The 21,494-nt window shown below is 41.4% G+C and overlaps 1 protein-coding gene across 5 annotated transcripts; it reads right to left on the reverse strand.

Annotated features, from left to right (window-relative positions):
• Positions 1-1,558: 1,558 nt before the first annotated feature.
• Positions 1,559-20,962, reverse strand: kiaa0513 (KIAA0513 ortholog). 5 transcript variants are annotated; one of them, XM_037451545.2, is made up of 13 exons: positions 20,852-20,962; positions 14,688-15,205; positions 13,385-13,484; positions 13,056-13,129; positions 12,632-12,702; positions 11,328-11,526; positions 11,195-11,235; positions 11,006-11,078; positions 9,101-9,178; positions 6,028-6,057; positions 5,237-5,317; positions 4,313-4,407; positions 1,559-4,121 (listed from the first exon to the last, which is right to left on the reverse strand). In XM_037451545.2, exons 2-13 carry the CDS (start codon positions 15,062-15,064, stop codon positions 4,072-4,074), a joined length of 1,269 nt encoding a protein of 422 aa, XP_037307442.2. In that variant the 5' UTR covers positions 15,065-15,205; positions 20,852-20,962; the 3' UTR covers positions 1,559-4,071. The 5 variants fall into 5 exon arrangements, 3 of the variants coding, with proteins under 3 accessions (XP_037307442.2, XP_037307443.2, XP_037307445.2); XM_037451546.2 differs by having other exon boundaries at positions 20,848-20,919; XM_037451548.2 differs by lacking the exon at positions 6,028-6,057.
• Between the last annotated feature and the right edge of the window lie 532 nt (positions 20,963-21,494).

A 21,494-nucleotide genomic window follows, 5' to 3' on the forward strand; every position in this document is an offset into this window, starting at 1 on the left:
CTCCTTCCATGGCCCTGCGGACACTGGCTGCTACTATTGTTATTATTTGTCACATTACTATTACGGTCATCATAAACTGACGTTACTGACTTTGCTTCTTCCCTGAAATACATCTGGTTAGATCTGATGATTATCTTTGATGGTGGTGCTACCTGATGGTGGTTGTTCCTGCAGTGGTCCTGCTTGACATCCACTGTTAGTTTTATCACTAGTAGTAGTCACATTATTATTGGGGGGTTCATCTCTATTGAACCGTTAGCTACAGCCATTGGTCAAAACACTTAATATCCATTACAAGATTAGCCTCTATGCAGATGATATACTGTTTTTCGTCCAAAACCCTAACTCAACTCTCCAAGTAATTATCAAAGGTATTGAAACATTCTCTAATATCTTAGACTACTCCATTAACTGGAATAAAACATTCATCCTTCCATTAGACGGTAATAAATAATGCACCACCTCTCCCTTTTTGCACTGGTGCCATTACGTATTTACGAATAAATACTTCCTCCAGGTTGTCAGAAATCTTCACACTAAACTTCACTCCGCTACTTAATTCAATAACTAACGACCTCCTCCGCTGAAACTACCACTTTCATATATGGGTGGAAATTCCACAAAATTACAAATATGTTGCTCCTTTGACCAGCTTTAATTTGATCACAGTCTGACAATAGACATCATCTATCATCAACCATACATCAATCAAATGGGAGTTAGACCCCATTGATGATGCTGACTTTCGGACTCAAATCTGCAATGAAATGCGCTTCATGACTAGAAATGCAAATTTGCAAATAATACTGTTTAAAATTCTTCACCGAATTCAATAATAATGGGCAAAAATGGTTTAAAATGGGATTCACGTAAGACATTAATGCACACTGCACTAATATAGTCCAGATAGCTGTATTCATGCCACTTGGTACTGCACACCAGTTCGAAACTTTTGGGTAAAAATAAGTGGGTCATTATCTGGTCTCCTGAGCTGCCTCGTCCCATTATCTCCCCGCACTATCCTCATTAACTGGAAATCAAGGAATAATACACATATCGCAGGGGAAAAACATAACACAATTGTTATTTAACTTGGCTTGGGCACACACACCTATATGCATATACACATACCATGTTTGTTGGTTTGTGGTTCATTAAAATGAAATAGAAAAAAAAGTGCAGGATGTACAGTTGAAAAACAACAAAAAAATGTGCTCATAACTGCACAAGCAGATTTTTAAAAAAGGCATGGAGTCACAAGCAGAGAGGTGACAAAAGGTGACCACCATGTTGCACGGCTGTGTTGTGTGTGTTGAGGTCTGGTACTAATTACATGGAAGAGGGTGTTCATGGTGTGACACTGCTGACTGGCCCGTCACAGCTCATTAGGTGCTGTCCAATCCGAGAGCATCAAGTGTGACTGCGGTTTGTTTATACGGAGAGCTGGACATAGCGGAGTGTGGGCAGCACATTGGCCTGCTACAGAGACGCCCAATCACAGGCTCACACCCACTCCGACATATACACGCTCTCTTACACACACACGCACACACAAAGGCATAGGTAGGCAGTTTATTTAAAGGCTTTTCTTTGGTCTTTGCTGCTGCAAAAACATCTTCCAAAAGGTCAGCATAGTCACATTGCTTCAGATATCAATATTATAGCAGTATTACACACACATTTGATATTTAATGATTTCATACATTCTCTTCCATAATTTCAGAAAAACCTTTCTAAAGGCTTTAACACAGATCCAAGAAATTTCACAAAAAGAAAAATGTATTCAGCAATTTAAATAATCGCTTAAATGATCACTAGTAACTCCAAAACTAATTTTTACCCTGAGCGGTTTCAAGTTTATATTTAACAAGTGAAGACTAGTGACAATTAAACCAATAGAGAAGTGGGAGTGAGCCACTCCTTAAGACACACCCACATTTAACCATCGGTAGCTAGTCTTTTTGGTTAATTTGGTTTGTAAGTATTTTTTGCCAAAGAACAAGGGAGTCATGACACTGAGTGACAATTTAATGATGAAGAATAAAAAGTTTTGTCTGTGCATGGAACCCCAAAACTAACCAGCAGCTCGGGACACAGATTTGAGACTCAGTGTACTTCTTTATTAATGACACGGTCTTTTCATCCAGGATATGGAGAACATCTAACAGAGGTTCTGGAGACAGAAGATGCACCAGCCATGCAGAACAAATATAAAAGGTTACCACAAAGGCACACCCGATAGAACGTATAGCGAGACCTTTATGTTCCTCACGGATATGACCATCCCAATTACATCAGACGTTTATACATTTACAAAGTACAATTCACAAGCAGCAGCACATAATCAATTCTTCCAACACAGAGGAATATGTACAGTATTTTCAAAATGAAAAGACAACACATTAAAATACATTATGGATCTGAAATTAGATTCCACCTGCCAGAAAGTGCACGTCCCAGCATTTGTGTGTAGAAGTCCCCATTTAAAAAAACCACATTAATCAAATTGCTAGATTAAAGCTTAACAGGACAGTTTGAGTTCAGGAATCTCTCAGCCCTTTGAATGGAGAACACAAGGCTCCCCCAAGTGGCAGGGTGAAGTAACACAATGAGGAGATCACTCATTTCACAGCTTGATGCACTCTGCTGATGCTAGGAACAGGAACTAATGTGTACGTTGGGATGGTCTGTTGTCTGGGCAACACTCTCAGCTATGCATCTGTTATTAAAGCGCAACTAAAGGAGGAAAATACTACCGTTATTAAAAAGGTGTCTGAAACACAGAAGCACTAACTGCATTCACTTGCCAAGGCTAATGTTGGCTTTATTGAGCAGGGAACATGAGCGAATGATCAGACTCTGCATTAATGTTCAGTTCAGCAGGCACTTGGGCTAGATAAATATTCAATGATGTTCCAGAGGTTATTAAAATGTCTGATCGAGAAACTTAGAAGAAATAGCGCTACATTTTGAATGGGATTGAAAGAAGACTTCACTTTTTGTTCTTTTTGAGAGAATGAGAAAAATGCAGACTGGAAGCAGGGGTCTGCAGCGGTAAAACGCCCACCTACAAGCATGGCCGGATGATGAGACAATGGGCTCACTGGAGCGACACACTATATGGTTGTTTAGTCTTACACAAACACCTTAACAAAGATTAAGTCTCTTTTCTTTGTTACTGGATGTTTCTTAATCATTTCTTATCACCATTTCTTATTTTTTTGTTTTGGTATTCTTTCTATTTAGTGACTCTGGATCTGAGGGCCCCTAGGACCTCTGCAGCTCACTAATTCAAACTTTTGAGACCTTTGGGTAGAGCCAGTAAAGCGGTTTCCCTGTTTGAAGGCTTTATGCTAAGCCAATAAACCATCTCCTCACTGCAGCTTCCTCGTTAGCACACAGACACCAGTGGTATAATCTTTTTATAACATAAGAGAATTCCTGTCAAACCAATTCTTCATTAAGAGGATGGATACCGTTTCTGAATGTTAAATGCCAGAGATAATGTTGTATGTTACACATGTCTGTAGTTTTTCCTTTGTATTGCCCAAAAGGATACTACAGTGTTCAGTACAAGTATTCAGTCATTAACGTCAGTGACTGAGTAGCGACTGGATATCACCCAAATAGCACATAAAGCCCACGAGTTATCATAGTCTGTTTTGAACTATCTGCAGACATGCATGTTCCATAGTTTGAATCTTTCACCAGATGCTGTAGACTGGTTTCACCAATATGGAATAAATGTGGCTGCCTAGGGATTGCTGAGAAAAAAAGCATCACGGGTAGATCCTATTCACACCATGTGGAGATCTTGTGACACCATACAAAGATGCCTCTCGTCAGATACCAGCTGATTTATTTTTAGTGCTGATACAGGACAGGGTGCAGAGGAGCACCATGTTAGTTGAACAGGGTTTGCTACATGTATGGAACAGTACAGTTGGTTGGGTTTTGTTTCTCAGCAGTGCACCACACAAATACAGTCAAGCAGATGGTCAGTCACATCGACATCAATTGCAAAGGAATAGCTGATGTCAGTCTATGTTATGACTTTAAAAGGTATCAAACTCACTCTGTCGCCATTTTCTCTATGTGGTCACTCAGAAGCTTGTACTGTTCTGCAAAGGGGTCACACACAAGCACACACTCTTTTTAGCGATGTTCAAATAAGTTATAACAAACACCTTTGTCAAGGATGCAATGTTGGACAGGTAATAGAGGTGCAGCTAAACTGGAGCTGAAACTCTAAGGTTGTGCAAAGCATATCAAATGAATGTGCTGAGAGCAGAGTGTGTCTTTAATGCATTACCTTCCTTCAGGTTCCCAATGGTTGCCTGCTTTTTCAGGAAGTCATTGCAGAGCTTCTTACTGAGCCCAAACGCCAGCATGTTGTGAGTGAATGTCCTGAAAACACACACTACAAATCAGTACTAACGGGAATTTTATCATTAACCATTTACAACAAAACCTGTACAGCACATGTCTAGTCTTCCGACCACTCAGAGCTCTTTAACCCTGCATGAGATCATTCACCCATTCATAATTTAATGACAGGAGCTACCATACACAGCACCACCTGCCCATCAGTAACTAGCACTCACAACTAAGGCATCTTGCTCAAGGACACATTGACTAGCAGAGCCAGGGTTTACACTGTGGTCCAATAATAATTTAATATGACTTACTTATTGATTTTTGTCTTTATATTCTGCTCCATGCTCAATCTATTCATTTAGGATTCATCTATACGAGGACCGATGTTAGACGTATTCCATAAAAAAAAAAAAAAGATTTCACGGGGGTGGAGTACGAATTTTTCTAATCCATATATATATATATATATATATATATATGGCTTCAGCATATTGACAACAAATTGCACTGTTTAGAAACTCTCAATTTTGTAAAATAATCTTTTCAGGTCATTAGTTACATCTAATAACCGACACATTACAGATACACATTTCCATCATAAACTTAGAACTGAACAGAAACCAATATCGCAATGGTCAAAAAGAGCCTAAACTTAACTTATTTACAAATCTACTACGAATATTTTATCGGTGCACTCAAGTCATGCACTAAATTGAGGCCTATCATTTTTTAAAGTAGTACTACTATCATCAGTCCACAAATGTAATGTCAAATCATAATGTGATATCTGGTCTAGGAATATATTCTCAGCTAATGTGGTTATGTTCCTGGTTCACAACAACACTGACAGCTTCCTCACCCCAGCTGGCCGAAGGCAATGTTCTCATCCATTTTGGAGCTGTCGTCCCTCTCCTCCTGGGTCATGTGACACCACTTCTCCCTGTAGCAAAGGCACAGTTAGTCAGGCCCCGTTCTGCCAAGGCCAGGAGTGGGTGTCAACATAAATAATAAATTCTGACTCTCAGCATTAGTCAACAATTGTTGGACAACACTTGGCAGTATTAAAGCTTCTAAAGAATGTATTGTATTATTCTAACCTAAAAAAACAGAATTTCCATTCAACATAAAACAAAATAATACAAAAAAATATTAGTCAGCCAAATGATTTATTCACAAAGAATCATTATTAACAAATGGATGAGAGGCGTCGAACAGAACAAAAATAAACCGGGTTCAGGGAGGATGTGGTTGTATTGTAATTATGCCACAAATTACAACAGATATTTGTGAAATTATTAAGCAATAAAAGTAATTACTAGTATCCCTCTCTTACTATACTGAGATAATCTACCTGCCCCTTTAGTAACTAGATATCTTTCCAGGAAGTGAAGACCAACCTTAAACTGATTTATTTGATGGACACAAACACAACTCTGCGTCTACTGTTGAGGAAACGTTAGCTACCCCGTTTAGCTTAGAGAGGAGACGCGCATGCACGTGCTTCCTTATATGTAAAAAAATACAAGACAAACATAAACAACTCTAACCATTTGACTCCTTCAGATCCAACCTCAAAGCATCTGCCCTTTGTCTCCTTTCCACCTGAGTTTAGTTTAGTATTTAGGGCAGTGCACACAAAGCAGGACAGACCTCTCGTCTTTCTCTCCATCCTGCGTTCCCCTGCCCGGCAGCAAGAACAAGGAGACATAGGGTTAAAGTCAACATGCAGAAAGAGGGTGAACAACTGCAGCTGGAGAACAAAACAAACACCCTCCCCTGGCTCAGGTCCAAGGTCTGAAACTCCTTGGACTTTCACCCCCCTTCCTCCACTCCACCAGGCAGTGGGTGCTGCCTGATAAAAAAAAATAAAAAAACACACCTGTCACCCACGCAGCCCAGTTCACCTGTGCAGATGAGGCCTTTTCATATAGGACAAAGTATTCTGCAATCAATGAACATCCTTTTGAGGGGTGCATAGGTAGACACAATATGAGCATGATCAAGACGGGAGGACCCGAGGACCCCGGCAGAGAGACCACCGAGTCGACCACTCGACTTGCACGGGCTCAATAGCCAAGCTATATAGTTGACCGGAAATGAGACAACCCTGTGTACAGGGGTTGAACGACTCAGACCCACCCCAGCCTCGAACATAGTAGCCACCGCTGATTTTTTAATTAAGAACTAAGAACGACTGAGTGTGATTGTTACTGATGAGCAGCTGTCACTTTGTATGGGAGTTCCTGTCAGGTGTGTATGAACCATTAAAACTGTACACAAACCAGCCATAAAAAAGTGACCAAACCAAAAGCTGTGGAGAAAAAGAAAAGTGTGATCCATCCTGCCAAAGGTGCTTCCGCGTTCTAATTGCCGCGCTGACTGAAAACATGGACGGACGAGCCGGAAAAACACCGACACTCCGCTGCATTAGAGAAAGTCCCTTCAAAATAAAATCTCAATTTTTAAAATTTTTTTTTAAAACTTTTTATTTTCCATGCAATGGCCCGCGACCCACTACAAACGGGTCCGCGACCCACTAGTGGGTCGGGACCCACCAGTTGAGAAACACTGCTCTAGAACGCACTTAATAGTCCATACAGGGGAGGGCCACCTCTGCATGGACTATTGTAAGCTCTGAAACACTGGTTCTCTGAAGCAAATCTGTCATTTGTGATTTTAGGCTATTTATAATAAAATGAATCTCTCCTGAACAGCTGCCTTGAGCTCAGCAGTGTGGCGGTAGCGGAAAACACTAACATTTCCAACCCCCACTACAGCAGGGGTCTCAAACTCCGGCCCGCGGGCCAAATCTGGCTTGCCGGGAGCCCAAAACCGATACAAAAAAACATAAGTCTCTCGTCTGTTAGAAGCAATTGCGGATTTCCTCCCCCCCCAGTCAATGGAAGGGATTGCCTGCGTTGGTGAACCCTCTGTGTACCGGGCAGAGGTCGGTTATCAAAACATTGGCTAAATAACCGGTTTTAGGCTTTATAATACGGTTACCAACAACATTATGAATAGTAAGTAAATCACTGCCTTTCAGCACAAAATAGTTTGAGCCACCAGACGTTGTGTATCAGTGTAGAGAAAAAAATTGTCCGCGTACGTGCATGTAAACAACATTGGGTCTGGGATCTGATTGCAGTGGACATTGTAGGAACAGCGGCTACTTGTATAGAAATGAAATTTGTATCCAAGTCATCCAGCGGTCCACACTGGACCCCATCGGTAAGCCGGAAACATGCTAAATATTGAAAGAAGGGAACCTCAAACAGTAGGATATTAGAAATAAATTGCCGACCCGGTTCATTAATTAACTATGAATAATATGCATTGAGTGTACACCAGAATACAACCATGATTCTGGAAATACGTATTCAGTCAAGTAATGAGAATATTGAAAAACCACTGTAATTTTTAAACTGTAATCAATAGAATACAAGCTATGACACAGCTATGATTGTAATGTAACCAACAGAAATGCATGTAATACTTGATAGCAATACAGCTGATAGACTGAGAGACATTCAGAATCCTTGTTACAGTGAACGCAGCATTCAGTGTAATACCTCATTACACCACTTATCTATGGAAAACTCAATCTTTGAACGCACCTGAAGACGTCATGTGCCCAGAGGCGTGGACACTGCCTACCGCACCAACTCTAACCCAATCACCACAGTAGAACTTAGGTAGACCAATAGGATAGTTAGCACACGTTTTTGATTGTCTATATATGTACATGTATGTCCCCTTGTTCGGGATTCGTGGGTGGAACCGGAACACAGTGAACTACGTTGTAGTCAAGGGACTCGCTGTATTCTGTGGATCAGAGAAGCCTGCGGATGCTCGGTCGAGGTGTTTTTAGCGCAATTCTTATTCTTTATTAAATTCTTTTGCAAAGACGAGTCGGCCTACATTAGGAGATTTTGGACGTGGTGTCTTGGCGCACAAACAACACCCTGGCCCTCAGCACCTAACTGCTTATTGTGAATTTCAAAAGGATCAAAGGCACATACCCCATCCATATCAACTGAACAGAGGTGGAGCATGTCACCAGCTTTACGTTTCTGGGTGTCCACATTACAGAGGACCTCTCTTGGTCCCTCAACACCACAATCCAGGTCAAAAAGGCACCGGAGTGTTTCTTCACCCCGAGGAGACAATGAGAATAATTACCTCTCCTCCAATCACAGTGAACTTCCACTGCTTCACGATTATGAGCATTCTTACAAACTGCATCACAGTTTGGTATGGCAAGCACTCTGCCTCAGCACTGCAGAGTGCTCGTCACCAGTACTCCACTCCCTGACAGTTCACCACATGCATTGTCCCGATTCACCTCCCACCCCGACCATAGACCGCTTGTCCTCCTGACCTCAGAGAGTGGCTACAGGGAATCTCCGTTCCAGAACCAGCAGGCTTAGTGACACCTTCTTACTAAACCAGTCAAATACCAGTTCACTGGAAATGCAGAGAAGAAAAGACAGGAGAGTAGAAGAGAGGTGTGGGACATCAAACGCTTATCAGGCTGAAACATACTCTAGAACGTTGGGACATTTTTCTTTAGATAGTTTTTTTTCAACAGTATATAGCTACAGGATCTTCAACCTTCATCTAAATTTAGTCTGAAAGAGAGTGACCCTGGAACACATACATGTTTTAGAATATGCTGCATTATCCAAGCACAATCCATAACTGCAGGATTCCTTTCCACACCGACCTTGTGGTTGGTGATCTCTTCTTCCTCTCACAATGGACAGCATCGAAAAATGAAGCATTCCAAAACCTCAGTGTGTGCCTGGAAGAGAAATGGATGACATGTTGCAGGTTACTTGCCTGACCTACTTTACTAAGTACTGAACACGACAGCCGGTAGTTGAGTCACCAAAATGTGACTGATGTGGCCAGTCAGCTCTATGAAATGATATAATTCTTCAGTGGTTCACAACAAAAACATGTTATCAGATCACAGTAGATGTCAACAAAGTGTCAACCGAAGCTCAGTGCATCATAACAAACGTGGTCTTAAAGCTTGTCTTTGTTGACTATCATACAGTTTAGTTCTTCATTTTCCTCCTGGTTAAGGGGATTTGGAGCTAGTTATGGTTAAATGTGACTACTACTACTACTACTACTACTAAATGTGACCTTTAGAGGTTAGATGGAGAGATAGACATCTAAAACTTTACGTTTCTACTAGGGCTGTCAAATGATTAAAAATGTTAATCAAATTTTTCAGTGGATTAATCAGGATTAATCACTATTTGCAATTACACCTTAATCCTAACCATTTTTTCTTTCTGAAATGCATACCAAAGATAAATAACACGACACAGATACATAATTATTATTATCATCATTATTATTTTTTACATAAATACATGTTATTGATATTTGACTTTGTTTAATTCATTCCAGAAAATAATCAAATCAATGTTATTTGATAAGTTACAGACTGATTTCCCTGCATGGGTCTTGAGCCTCTGCAGTTTATTCCACTCTGCTGCGGTCGGCAAAACGAGTTTGTGCTCCTGATGGTCCAGGGCTGCGATGACCAGACATGTCAACCCTCCGGGAGACTCCAGAATTTCAAAGCCCCTCCCGAAAATTTCCCGGACCGACCTTTCTCCCGATTTCCACCGGACAATAATAAAAGTTACACCTTGAAGTCGAGCGGCAATTAGAACGGAAAAAGATGAGACTGCAAGGAGCTGCAAGGAAAACCGCTAGCACCCCCCCCCCCCCAACCCCTCCTCGTTGATCGCCAGCACCCCCCCACGTTGACCACTACCACCCGCACCCCCCCGGTCCTTTTGAATTGGCAAGTATGGCGATGACGGCCTCTTTATTTCTGCTCACGCGCTTGACCATTTCCAGCGTCAAATTCCAACGTGTTGGAACATTTTGCTATTGAGCTGGTCAAATGATCTGAGGTTGATTTTGTTAATGGCCTGCGAACATTCAGCGTGGACTGGCGCAAACGACTTGCTGAACCTGACGGCCTGACATATGCCTACAGGTGGCAGTAATGTGCTGTATAGGATGAAGTGCATTCTCTAGAGGAAGAGGTAACCTTTATTATTGTTCTGTCTGAAACGGCACGCCCAGTAACGGATGGTGGAGAAAGGTCGGTCCAGGAGATTTTCGGGAGGGGCTTTGAAATTCGTGATTCTCCCGTAAATATCGCGAGGGTTGACATGTCTGGTCATCGCAGCTCTGGACCATCAGGAGCACAAACTCGTTTTGCCGACCGCAGCAGAGTGGAATAAACTGCAGAGGCTCGAGACCCATGCAGGGAAATCAGTCTGTAACTTATCAAATAACATTGCTTTGATTATTTTCTGGAATGAATTAAACCAAGTCAAATATCAATAACATGTATTTATGTAAAAAATAATAATAATAATTATGTATCTGTGTCCTGTTATCCATCTTTGGTATGCATTTCAGAAAGAAAAAATTGTTAGGATTCAGGTGTAATTGCAAATAGTGATTAATCCTGATTAATCCACTGAAAATTCTGATTAACATTTTTAATCATTTGACAGCCCTAATATTTATACAATAACAAAACAGCAATATTACATTAACACCGTGGTGGTGAATAAAATTGAGCACAACTTACCAGATGGGTTGCTGCTTCAGGTGAGTGTATAGGTATACCTTCTCTCCTTTCTTTTCCATCGAAGCCTCAGACACTGGAATGGAGAAAACATGGCAGGTTGCTAAATCAAATTATATAAAATCTTAGTGGAGCATGTCAAAGTGCATTTTAATAACTGCAGAATTATTAGAAAATGATGGTGCACCGTACCTGACGATTTGGGCTTTGTCTCAAATGGGATTTCCTCTTCCCTAGAAATGAGAATGCGGTTAAGACCAAGAGAAAGAGATGACCACTCTAAATGGCCAGGTCAATGAAAGGACTTAGAGATGCATCTACTCACTCTGTTTGGGGAGCCATCGAGCCTCTCAGCTTGCCTGCAAAGAATCCTTTGGCATCAGTCTTGGATGAGGTTTTCAGGAGGCGCTCAGCGGCATCCTTCTTCATGGACAGCCACGAGTTAGCTTTGTAGATGTACGTGTCCAGACCAGCTGGAGGACCACCGCCATCCAGTAACTCAGAGGGAGAGGGCCGGGACTTCCCTAAACAATACAGGAACCCAGTGAGAAAAATGAGCCATATGGGTTTTAGATGTTGAAATGCCCTACGTCTGATATTTGATGACCTTCATCATGCAGCCAACTGCAACTGAGTGAGCTTAACCTGAAAACTGTGTTTATCGGCTCTGGAAATGGAGTGAGATCAATTTACTAATTTATTTTATGAACCTGTGCATACAATCTGTTGGCCATGGTCTAATTTCACTGAATTGGTGAGTCAGGTTTTGAGACTCCCTTAACCTTTCCATGAATTATTTGAAGAAAAATGTCCCAAAAAAATAATGTTCTTTCAGTCAAGAGGATATCGCTAAAGAATCTCCAACAGTCATCAATATTTTGTCAGATACAGTGACCCCGGACAAGGTTCACCGTATCTGCACATTAGTAGCACATGTCACAGGAGGGATACAGATAAGAGAAATGCAGAACAATCTACACCACTTTGATGAAGGGAAATAGAAATGTGGGGGCAGAACAAACAGATTTGTTTTATCATTCATGGATTTTGGGATGCATTAAAAAGCATTTGTGAAGAAAGTAAATTATGTTCAAATCATAATATATAAAAAACATGTATTTATTTAAGGTAGTATGAATCGTACCTTGTGAATTCATTACTATTGACACTGATCAGATCCCATATTCGAACGGATGATTTAACGTTCATAGACTTCTATCCTTACATAACAAAGAATTGTAAACTTGCAGTGTCACGTCATTTGGATTCAGTATGTTCCTTTGAAGTTTTCGATTTACAAAGAGACCTTTTGTAACCATTCCGACCAAACACAGTGCAGAATTGCATACCGTGCAGGTCTACCTTTTATGTCAAAATATTGACTGCAGGAGGATGTTGAAAGGTTACTGCATAAGTGTCTGTGGTGGTGCTGCAAAAGAAACCACAGGACCAACATGTAGTGATAACACTCGCAGGATTAGCACTGGGGGAGGAATATGTTAAGTTTTTCTTTGCAATCAAGTCTTTTGATTTCTGTTTAAATGTGTGCAATAAAATGCTCAAAGGGTTATGTGAACAAGTTTGAAAAGAAAAGTCACTCTAATACATGCAGTTTGAATAAGACCATACCACTGTAGTAGTATGTGAAGCACATAGTCATGAGGTTCTTGGCCGGGCTGTAGTCGTCCATCTGGTAACATCTGTGAACAGAGCATTTCTTTAAAGAGGATCCTATGATGACCTTACTGGTATAATTATTGTAATTTAACTAAAAAAGGTTGAGAAGATGGTATATTGTTCAACATCCAATGAAAAACGCAAGCCACATTGAGTTATTATCCCTCTGTGCCATAGAGCATGTGTGATATTGCATTATTTATTTAGGTTATTATTATACTGGACCTTGATGACTTTTAATTGAATTCCTCAAATGAGGATTAATCCAACACTAACAAAATAGCCCCGTAACATTTCCCTTTTATGTTGTTTTGCATTTTTTTCTTTTTAGGGGAAAAACATAGTAAATGTCTCAACTATCACATTATACACTCACTCAAACAGAACCACTGCAAAAGACTGCACCAGTCTGTAGAAGGTGGCTTCACTCACACATTTGGAGTGGCAGCGCTGTGAACACAGAGGGACAGAGTTAAAACACCTCGACAACCATCAGCTAAGTAAAAAAAAAAACAGGTGACTACAATAGAGCTTCTTTTACGAGGTATTTGGGTTTGATTTAATCTTTTCTCACTTGAATTATGCCACTGAGTTCATGCATGTAGGCGGTACAACAAAAACCTGTAAATCTTTGGCATTTGAATATGGAATAGTTCAGTTATTTCTACTTAAAAAAATGTCAAGTTTTTTCATCATTTCACTTACCTGTGCGCTGACGTATTTTGCAAACCACTCCCTGCCTTTAGCGTTTTCCCCACTGCATAGCTCTCCAAAACGAGCCTTCTCTTCCTGGTCAAAGTCCTCCCTGTAAAAACAACTTGACGATAGCCTTGATTGACACAAAGATGTTTCTTTTTTCCTCGCTTTTGCTAGCATAGGGGCTTAAGGTTTGCGGTATTTGACAGAGACAAGTGTCTCTAAATGTGTCAAGACGGACAAAAAAAAAAAAGAAAAATTCTGCGGTTCTCATGGCAAAACATCCATTATTTTAGACAAGATGGATAAATTCCTTACCATCTGGAAGCCACTGACCAAATAGGTCAGAGGTTGACGAATAGCAAATTACATGAGAGAGAACCAAAACAACTGAGTGAGCACTTGTGCAAGATGGAGAGGGTGAGGACAGAAATATTTCCAGAAGGTTTGCAGATAAACTTGAGTTAATTCCTTTCCAGGACGCGACTGAACCTAAGCGTTAAATCTCATATATCCAGTGCAGAGCTACAGACATTTGCATTTTGGGCCGTAGAGATGGGGTATGTAGCTCGGACATCAGGAGGGAACTTTGAGGTGAGGAGTTACTCCTTTGTGTCCAAGCGAATCAGCTGAGGGTTTGGGCAACTAACAAGGATGCCTCTAGGACACCTGCCACTGGAGGTTTTACAGTGAAGCCCAACTAGTAGGAGCCCCAGGACACGCGTAAGGGATCATATCTCCAGATGGCCTGGGAAGGCTTAGGGTCCCCCAGAAGGAGATGGAAAATGTTGGTGGTTAAAGGATAGTCAGGGCCAACCGCAATTATAATAGATCTGCAGAAACATTAGCAGTATTGACAATAATAACATTACAGTTGTAAAACGACATATCCATGAAAAAAGGTTTAATTTATCTGGAACTACTTTGAGTGTTCCGATGTGAAATATGTGAAAAAACAATCACTTACAGGTTCCCTTACACCTATAGCACATGGAGATACCAGGGAAAACACACATCTAACTCTTAGTATTTGTGGTTTTACTTTGATAGTGTAAAGCAGAACAACTCTAGAGAAGCTTTAGTATACAGACCAGAGAAACTGGAGTGAAAATCTGTATTGTCCTGCTATGATTGGCGTTTGACTCGTCAGGGCCTATTAGATCCAAGAAGCCCCAGGTTGAGAGGAGTGTCAGGTCCCTTAGACACTCAGAGGCCAAAATGCATATAGCGTAAAATGGTGCTTGACACTGATATTTGGTATGTCTGAGTGAAATGTTAGAGATATCGCCTACATATAACAATTTTTCCTTACCGTCCATTAAACACCTTCTCCACATAAGCCTTCATGAACCGCCTCCTCTCCCCTGTCTCACTGTCGCCATCCTCTCCACTGTGAGAGGACGAAGATGACGACCCCCTCCTGTGAAAGGGCGAGTCCATGTCGTTTTCGCTGTCTGCCGACTCTGTAGCATCGCTGTCATTGTTCCCTTTCTTTGGGCTGAGGTGGGGCGAGCAGGGCTTGGTTTGTGCCATTGGCTCTGGCAGTAACGGCTGCTGGTGGAGTCCCATGGAGGGTGCCTGCTCTGGGGAGAAAATGGCAGTGTGGTCCTGGTGTTGGCCTCCATCTATGCAGAGAGCTGGGGCCTTAGAGGGCAGGTCAAACTCGGTGTCTGCTTCTACGGCTTCCATGTTGGCAGCAGGTGCCTTCCGGGGTCCGATAAGGCTGCTAGTCGAAGGTCCCGACTGCCGTTATGGGGTTTTACTTGTCGAGACCTCCCCACCCCAACCGTGAAGGTGTGAACCTCAAGTGGACTCACAAACTCAACGTATCTGTGAACAACGGAAAGAAAAACGAAAAAGCGATTTTCTTGTTATCACAGTTTACATTTACAATTAAAAATTGTCTTTAAATGACAAAAGCACTCTGCATTGAATTGTTAAATGGTCCTAGCAGTGATGTCAGGAACGCGTTAGTTTGTTGTACACTGTGTGGTGGTGGCGACAAAGTGCTATCAAGCAAGTGTTTCCCCTACCATTATAACAGCGGGTGTGTTTGCGCAAATGTCCGTATATGCGCACACCAGCGGACAGACACCCGCCAAGCCGCCAGAGTGCGTCCGGCCCCCCAGGTGATGAAGTGAGTGGCATAACCAGATGTCATTTTTATGTTGAGGCGGCGGATGGTCTCGGCTGCTGCTGAATGTAACTAATAAAGTAACTTGTAATCTAACTTGGTTACTTTTAATACCAAGTAATCTGTAACTAAGTTACTTTTTAAAGAAGTTATTCGTCATCGGATTACTTTTTCAAAGTAACTGTGGCAACACTGTTGGTAAGTCACAGTTTAGCCCAGAGTCGCTGTACTCCAGCAAGTCACAAAGGATAACTGGCACCAAAATGACAACTCCCACTGTTTGGACCGTGAGTTTCTGCGCTTTCCTTTTAGACAGAGGTATATACACTCACCGGCCACTTTATTAGGTACCCCATGCTAGTAACGGGTTGGACCCCCTTTTGCCTTCAGAACTGCCTCAATTCTTCGTGGCATAGATTCAACAAGGTGCTGGAAGCATTCCTCAGAGAGTTTGGTCCATATTGACATGATGGCATCACACAGTTGCCGCAGATTTGTCGGCTGCACATCCATGATGCGAATCTCCCGTTCCACCACATCCCAAAGATGCTCTATTGGATTGAGATCTGGTGATTGTGGAGGCCATTTGAGTACAGCGAACTCATTGTCATGTTCAAGAAACCAGTCTGAGATGATTCCAGCTTTATGACATGGCGCTTTATCCTGCTGAAAGTAGCCATCAGAAGTTGGGTACATTGTGGTCATAAAGGGATGGACATGGTCAGCAACAATACTCAGGTAGGCTGTGGCGTTGCAACGATGCTCAATTGGTACCAAGGGGACCAAAGAGTGCCAAGAAAATATTCCCCACACCATGAGACCACCACCACCAGCCTGAACCGTTGATACAAGGCAGGATGGATCCATGCTTTCATGTTGTAGACGCCAAATTCTGACCCTACCATCCGAATGTCGCAGCAGAAATCGAGACTCATCAGACCAGGCAACGTTTTTCCAATCTTCTATTGTCCAATTTCGATGAGCTTGTGCAAATTGTAGCCTCAGTTTCCTGTTCTTAGCTGAAAGGAGTGGCACCCGGTGTGGTCTTCTGCTGCTGTAGCCCATCTGCCTCAAAGTTCGACGTACTGTGCGTTCAGAGATTCTCTTATGCCCACCTTGGTTGTAACGGGTGGTTATTTGAGTCACTGTTGCCCTTCTATCAGCTCGAACCAGTCTGGCCATTCTCCTCTGACCTCTGGCATCAACAAGGCATTTCCGCCCACAGAACTGCCGCTCACTGGATATTTTTTCTTTTTCGGATCATTCTCTGTAAACCCTAGAGATGGTTGTGCGTGAAAATCCCAGTAGATTAGCAGTTTCTGAAATACTCAGACCAGCCCTTCTGGCACCAACAATCATGCCACGTTCAAAGTCACTCAAATCACCTTTCTTCCCCATACTGATGCTCGGTTTGAACTGCAGGAGATTGTCTTGACAATGTCTACATGCCTAAATGCACTGAGTTGCCGCCATGTGATTGGCTGCTTAGAAATTAAGTGTTAACGAGCAGTTGGACAGGTGTACCTAATAAAGTGGCCGGTGAGTGTAGTCACATGGTATTGGACAAAGTGCTATAAACAGCTTTGTTGCAGCACCCATCACGCAGGTCAACAAAAAATAGCAACAGTAGACGCAGATGCTATAGAAACAGAAGAAGCTTTTGAATTTATTTTACTTATTTATTTTACTTAGTGGTTTACTGATTTAAAGCCTTTGGTAGTTTTATCACGTTTGTGTCTCGCCTTCTACTGCAAAACAAGTGTACCTAGGGTTAGTTAAAGTAACTAGGAAACGTCTAGGCTGATTATTCAATGCTTCCTGAGGTTCTATAAATTAAGCTTCATTAGTCAATATCATTCATGTTTGCCATTAAATGATTAAAGAAAAATTTACAGTATTAATGTAATCGTTAGTTGCAGACCAGCCTGACTCCTGTTGGACTCAGTGAAATCATGTGGGCAGTAATTGAAAGATGTGGAACTTCTTTTTCTTATAGTACTTCTTACCTTTTTCTGACACAAAAAGTATCATTTGTTAATCCCCATGGGAAATTATTACATGCATTTCAGCCATCCCAATCAGTGTGGTGCCGTTAAGGCACCAGGGGAGCAGTTGGGAGTGCTGAGGGACACTTCGACATGGCAAATGGTGCATGAAGCAACTGGGATTCAAACCACCAACCCTGTGTTTACCGGCACTCCCTCTAGTCAATGCGCGATGGTTGCCCCTAATGACCCTCAACCCAACAGACAATAAGAAAAGTTGAAGCAGGGAAACATAGGTGCAATCTACATTCTGACTCATTACACAGCAACAAGAGGGGTACTCTTCTTTTAAATGAGTTTGGTGTTAAATTACATGTTTTGTGTCAAATTCTCTGAAAACTTCCCCAAACCGCTATGTTTCCCTAATCAGAGGTTTCTAGAAGGTAAGCACTTCCATTTATAACAAGGAAGAGGACTACTTCATATAAATTTCTATTCCACAGAGGAAAACAGAAATGAAGGAGAGAGCATTTTGAAGAGAACCCATCCAAGAAGTAGATACACGATCAGGCCCAAAACATCGACAGACTGCACAAAGATACATCTCCAAGTTGTCTGCCAGAGGCTGCATTGTTCCTGCCTTGTTGAAAAATAGAAACCCCAATCACACACCCCTCCTCCTACGAATGACAGAACGGAGGGAAGTGCTTCTCTCGAGATGGAGGTCACTGAACAGATAGGGAGAAGTTTGAGTGATTTGGTGCAGAAGACCTATGCTTACTGCTATTGGCTGTGCAGCACACACAACAATCAAAGTCAATTATCACAGAAACACTATAAATCACAAATCCCACCAGATAATACTATTCATAATATGGAGAGTGTGTCAACTTTAAGTAAGATAAGTAAAATATCTTCATAACGGTTCATATAAAAGGTCAGTCACCATTAGCACTACAATGCCAGAGTGTTACAGCTGAACTTCATTCCCTCACACATCACAGGTTTGTGACAAGCTGAGGTAGCTGATGGCAGATGTATCAAGTGTAGGCTCTCAGCTGAGGGGAATGATGTAATCGGTATGTGTTGTCGTCCCCCCCCAACAAGCAACACTAAATCTGTTTTTAGAAACGAGTTAGGCATCTAGAGACAGAAAAACAATAGCATCCAACTCCACCACCAAGTCAGCAAACATAGAGTAGGGTGAACCCTATGTCTACGACGTCTCCCATTAATAAACTAACTAACTAAAATAGGTTTAGATATCAAGGGCACAAAATTCCAACCACCACATCCACTTCCCGCGGGAGCCTACTGAACAAGAGGGGTACTCAGAGCGCAACATGCAAAGAAGATGGAGAGAGAACAGTCGCAGAACAATGAGTTTGTGTGCGTTTCATATATATATATATATATATATATATATATATATATAAAAATCATGACTAATCACATTTATGTCATAGTTAACTCAAAATTAATCGCACATTTGTATCCATTTTAAATGTCCCTTCATTATAACGCTTAACATGGAAAAGTGTATTGGCTTGATTTAAGCAAATGTATTATTTTACTGAAAAACAACATAAAAAGGTAAAAAAAAAAAAAACATTGCTTTATATTAGGGCCGGGACTTTAGCGCGTTAATTACGATTAATTAATTACAATGTGAATTAAGATTAATTAATTACACAAAAAATCACACACTAAACATACGCATTTTTACACTTATTTTTTGCACCGCGGAACGTTTCTCACTGGATGAGTTTCGGCGGACCAATTATACTGGAGCACCAACTAGCGTTCATGACTTCAGACAACAACAAACCACAGTGAACATGAACGAAGAAGCTGACGAGACCGTGTCGGTTGGCTCCGTGAATGGGAAATCTTATTATAAAAAACAAACGGATGGAAGCGTCGATAAGAGCATGGTTGTGTGCAAGCTATGCAACAAGGAGTTCACACATCGAGCCTCAAGTATCACCTCAACGCAATACAATTAGCAGCTAGCGTGGACGTTAGCCCGACTCCGAGTACAAGGACCCACACCCAACCCACACTGCACCAGATGACTGGTTTAAGGACCAGGGTAACTAAGTCCACGTCTGAAAAAATAACCAATGTTCTGAATGTACTTGAAAGTATTGGTCTACTAAAAAAACATAGTTTACAGAAGGTCTACTTAACTATAGGCTACCTGAATTTCTGAAAGTACTATATTTCTAAATATGCTATTGCTACACTTGTCTGCTGGAATTGGTTGAACAAAAATAAAAATCCATGTGGAAAAAATGACTTCTCACTGTTCTCAGGTCAAATATTTATGCAATTAAAATGCGATTAATTTCGATTAATTAATTACAAAGCCTCTAATTAATTAGATTAATATTTTTAATCGAGTCCCAGCCCTACTCTTTATATAAAAAGACACACACACACACATTTTACTTGCTGGCTGCTATAAATATGTTGATCATGCTATTATTAATTAATAATTAAGGTTTACCATTGCTTTGTGATGTTTATTCATAACCAATAAGCCAAGTAGCTGATTCAATTTTGAATTTGCATGAAGTAACCTAACTGAGTTTATTGAGGGGAAATTGTCTTGCTCCTTTCCTACTGTCATCAAAGCAGCTCATTTCCAATCGGAGGAAACGTGTATCATGTACTATCAATAATCGGCTTATATGAGAGTTTTTCTATACGGAAATAAAACGTCACGCCGGACCCAGTTGAAACACTTTGATAGTTGCATAATCCATTATTTCCCAGAGAGCAAGTTGTGAGGAGATAGCTTGATGAAGTATCAGGTATAAAAACATTTGGATAATACAGTCACCGACTGTAAAAGCCTCGATTCAGTAACAATCGCTATGTGCCCCACTTCATGGGGCAGGTGAAGTTTTAAATACGGCAGTTCGTCTTCCATTGCAACATTACTGAATGTTGTTGGGTTTGCCGCTGTCTCCGTTGAGGACTACCAGCTGTAGAGAAGCAACGTTAACTAAGACACGAGGAGTTGAACACACGCACACACGGTAGAAAGAGGCCCCGGGACTCGAACCCGCGCTGAGAAAGGAAGCACTGAACAAACACACCGCGAGGCGGATGTTTCCTGGACCGATACGCTCTGGCATTTGAAGGAAAACGGGAATACGCAACCAAATAGTCTGCACATTCAAAGACGATTTGAACTCAAACAACATCACATACATTATGTCTACGCTCTGTGACCACGTTCAATCCAAACGCACACAAAGAATTCATGCAACACTGGCGTTAACGAGTCGTAGGAGGATGAATGAGATCCATATTTCACGGGACCGCGTCAGAAGACACAGCTGTACCTACGTGAAGCGTCTCCCGCCGGCTCGTCTCAGCTCTGTGTGCGGCGGAGGGTCTTACTCAAGTTGGTCTTGATGCAGGAAGAGCGCACGCGCGTGGAGAGGCGGATCACGACAAGGGGGGAACCTAATGACGTCGGCAAGCGGCGCAGCCAATGAGCCGCATGAATCATACCGGATACATACTACACAATAAAAGTGCCGTTGCAAGACACAACAACACGTTTTGAGCGTTCAAGTCCTTCCACCGTCATCCCTTTATCTGTTTGTCTAAAATGAAAGATACTATATAGTTCTTATTGTAACTCAATATAATTAAACGTACCCTAAATTAAACAATGTCAAACAAAACTTTTCAATTGTAGGCTACTGTTTGTAGTTATTTTGATAGAAAATACATTTTCAGTGCAAACAAAAATATTTTTGCAGTAAAACAAAAAAAGTTACTTTTGCTATTGTTTGTCCTTTTATAGATCCTTTTTCTTTATATGGCCACATGATAATGCTTGATGGCGAGTATATTTCTATGTCATTCATTTTGCAGGTTCTTTTGAATATATGTGAAGTGAGTTTAATTAGCTAATTGAAATGTCAGACTCACCTTTATGATTTCAAACTGCATATAGGAACCATGCCATCATTATATGTTC

Source organism: Pungitius pungitius, chromosome 6 (assembly GCF_949316345.1).
Source record: "Pungitius pungitius chromosome 6, fPunPun2.1, whole genome shotgun sequence".
Classification (NCBI taxonomy): domain Eukaryota; kingdom Metazoa; phylum Chordata; class Actinopteri; order Perciformes; family Gasterosteidae; genus Pungitius; species Pungitius pungitius.

What these genes read in the sequence shown, in the direction of transcription:
- kiaa0513 (XM_037451545.2), bottom strand. Translation starts at nt 15,064, where the DNA reads ATGGAAGCCGTAGAAGCAGACACCGAGTTTGACCTGCCCTCTAAGGCC. An exon ending in ATTGCCTTCGGCCAGCTGGG is followed by an intron (nt 4,408 to 5,236) that starts GTGAGGAAGCTG and finishes GTGTGTTTTCAG; the next exon opens with GACATTCACTCACAACATGC. An exon ending in CATTGGGAACCTGAAGGAAG is followed by an intron (nt 4,122 to 4,312) that starts GTAATGCATTAA and finishes ACCCCTTTGCAG; the next exon opens with AACAGTACAAGCTTCTGAGT.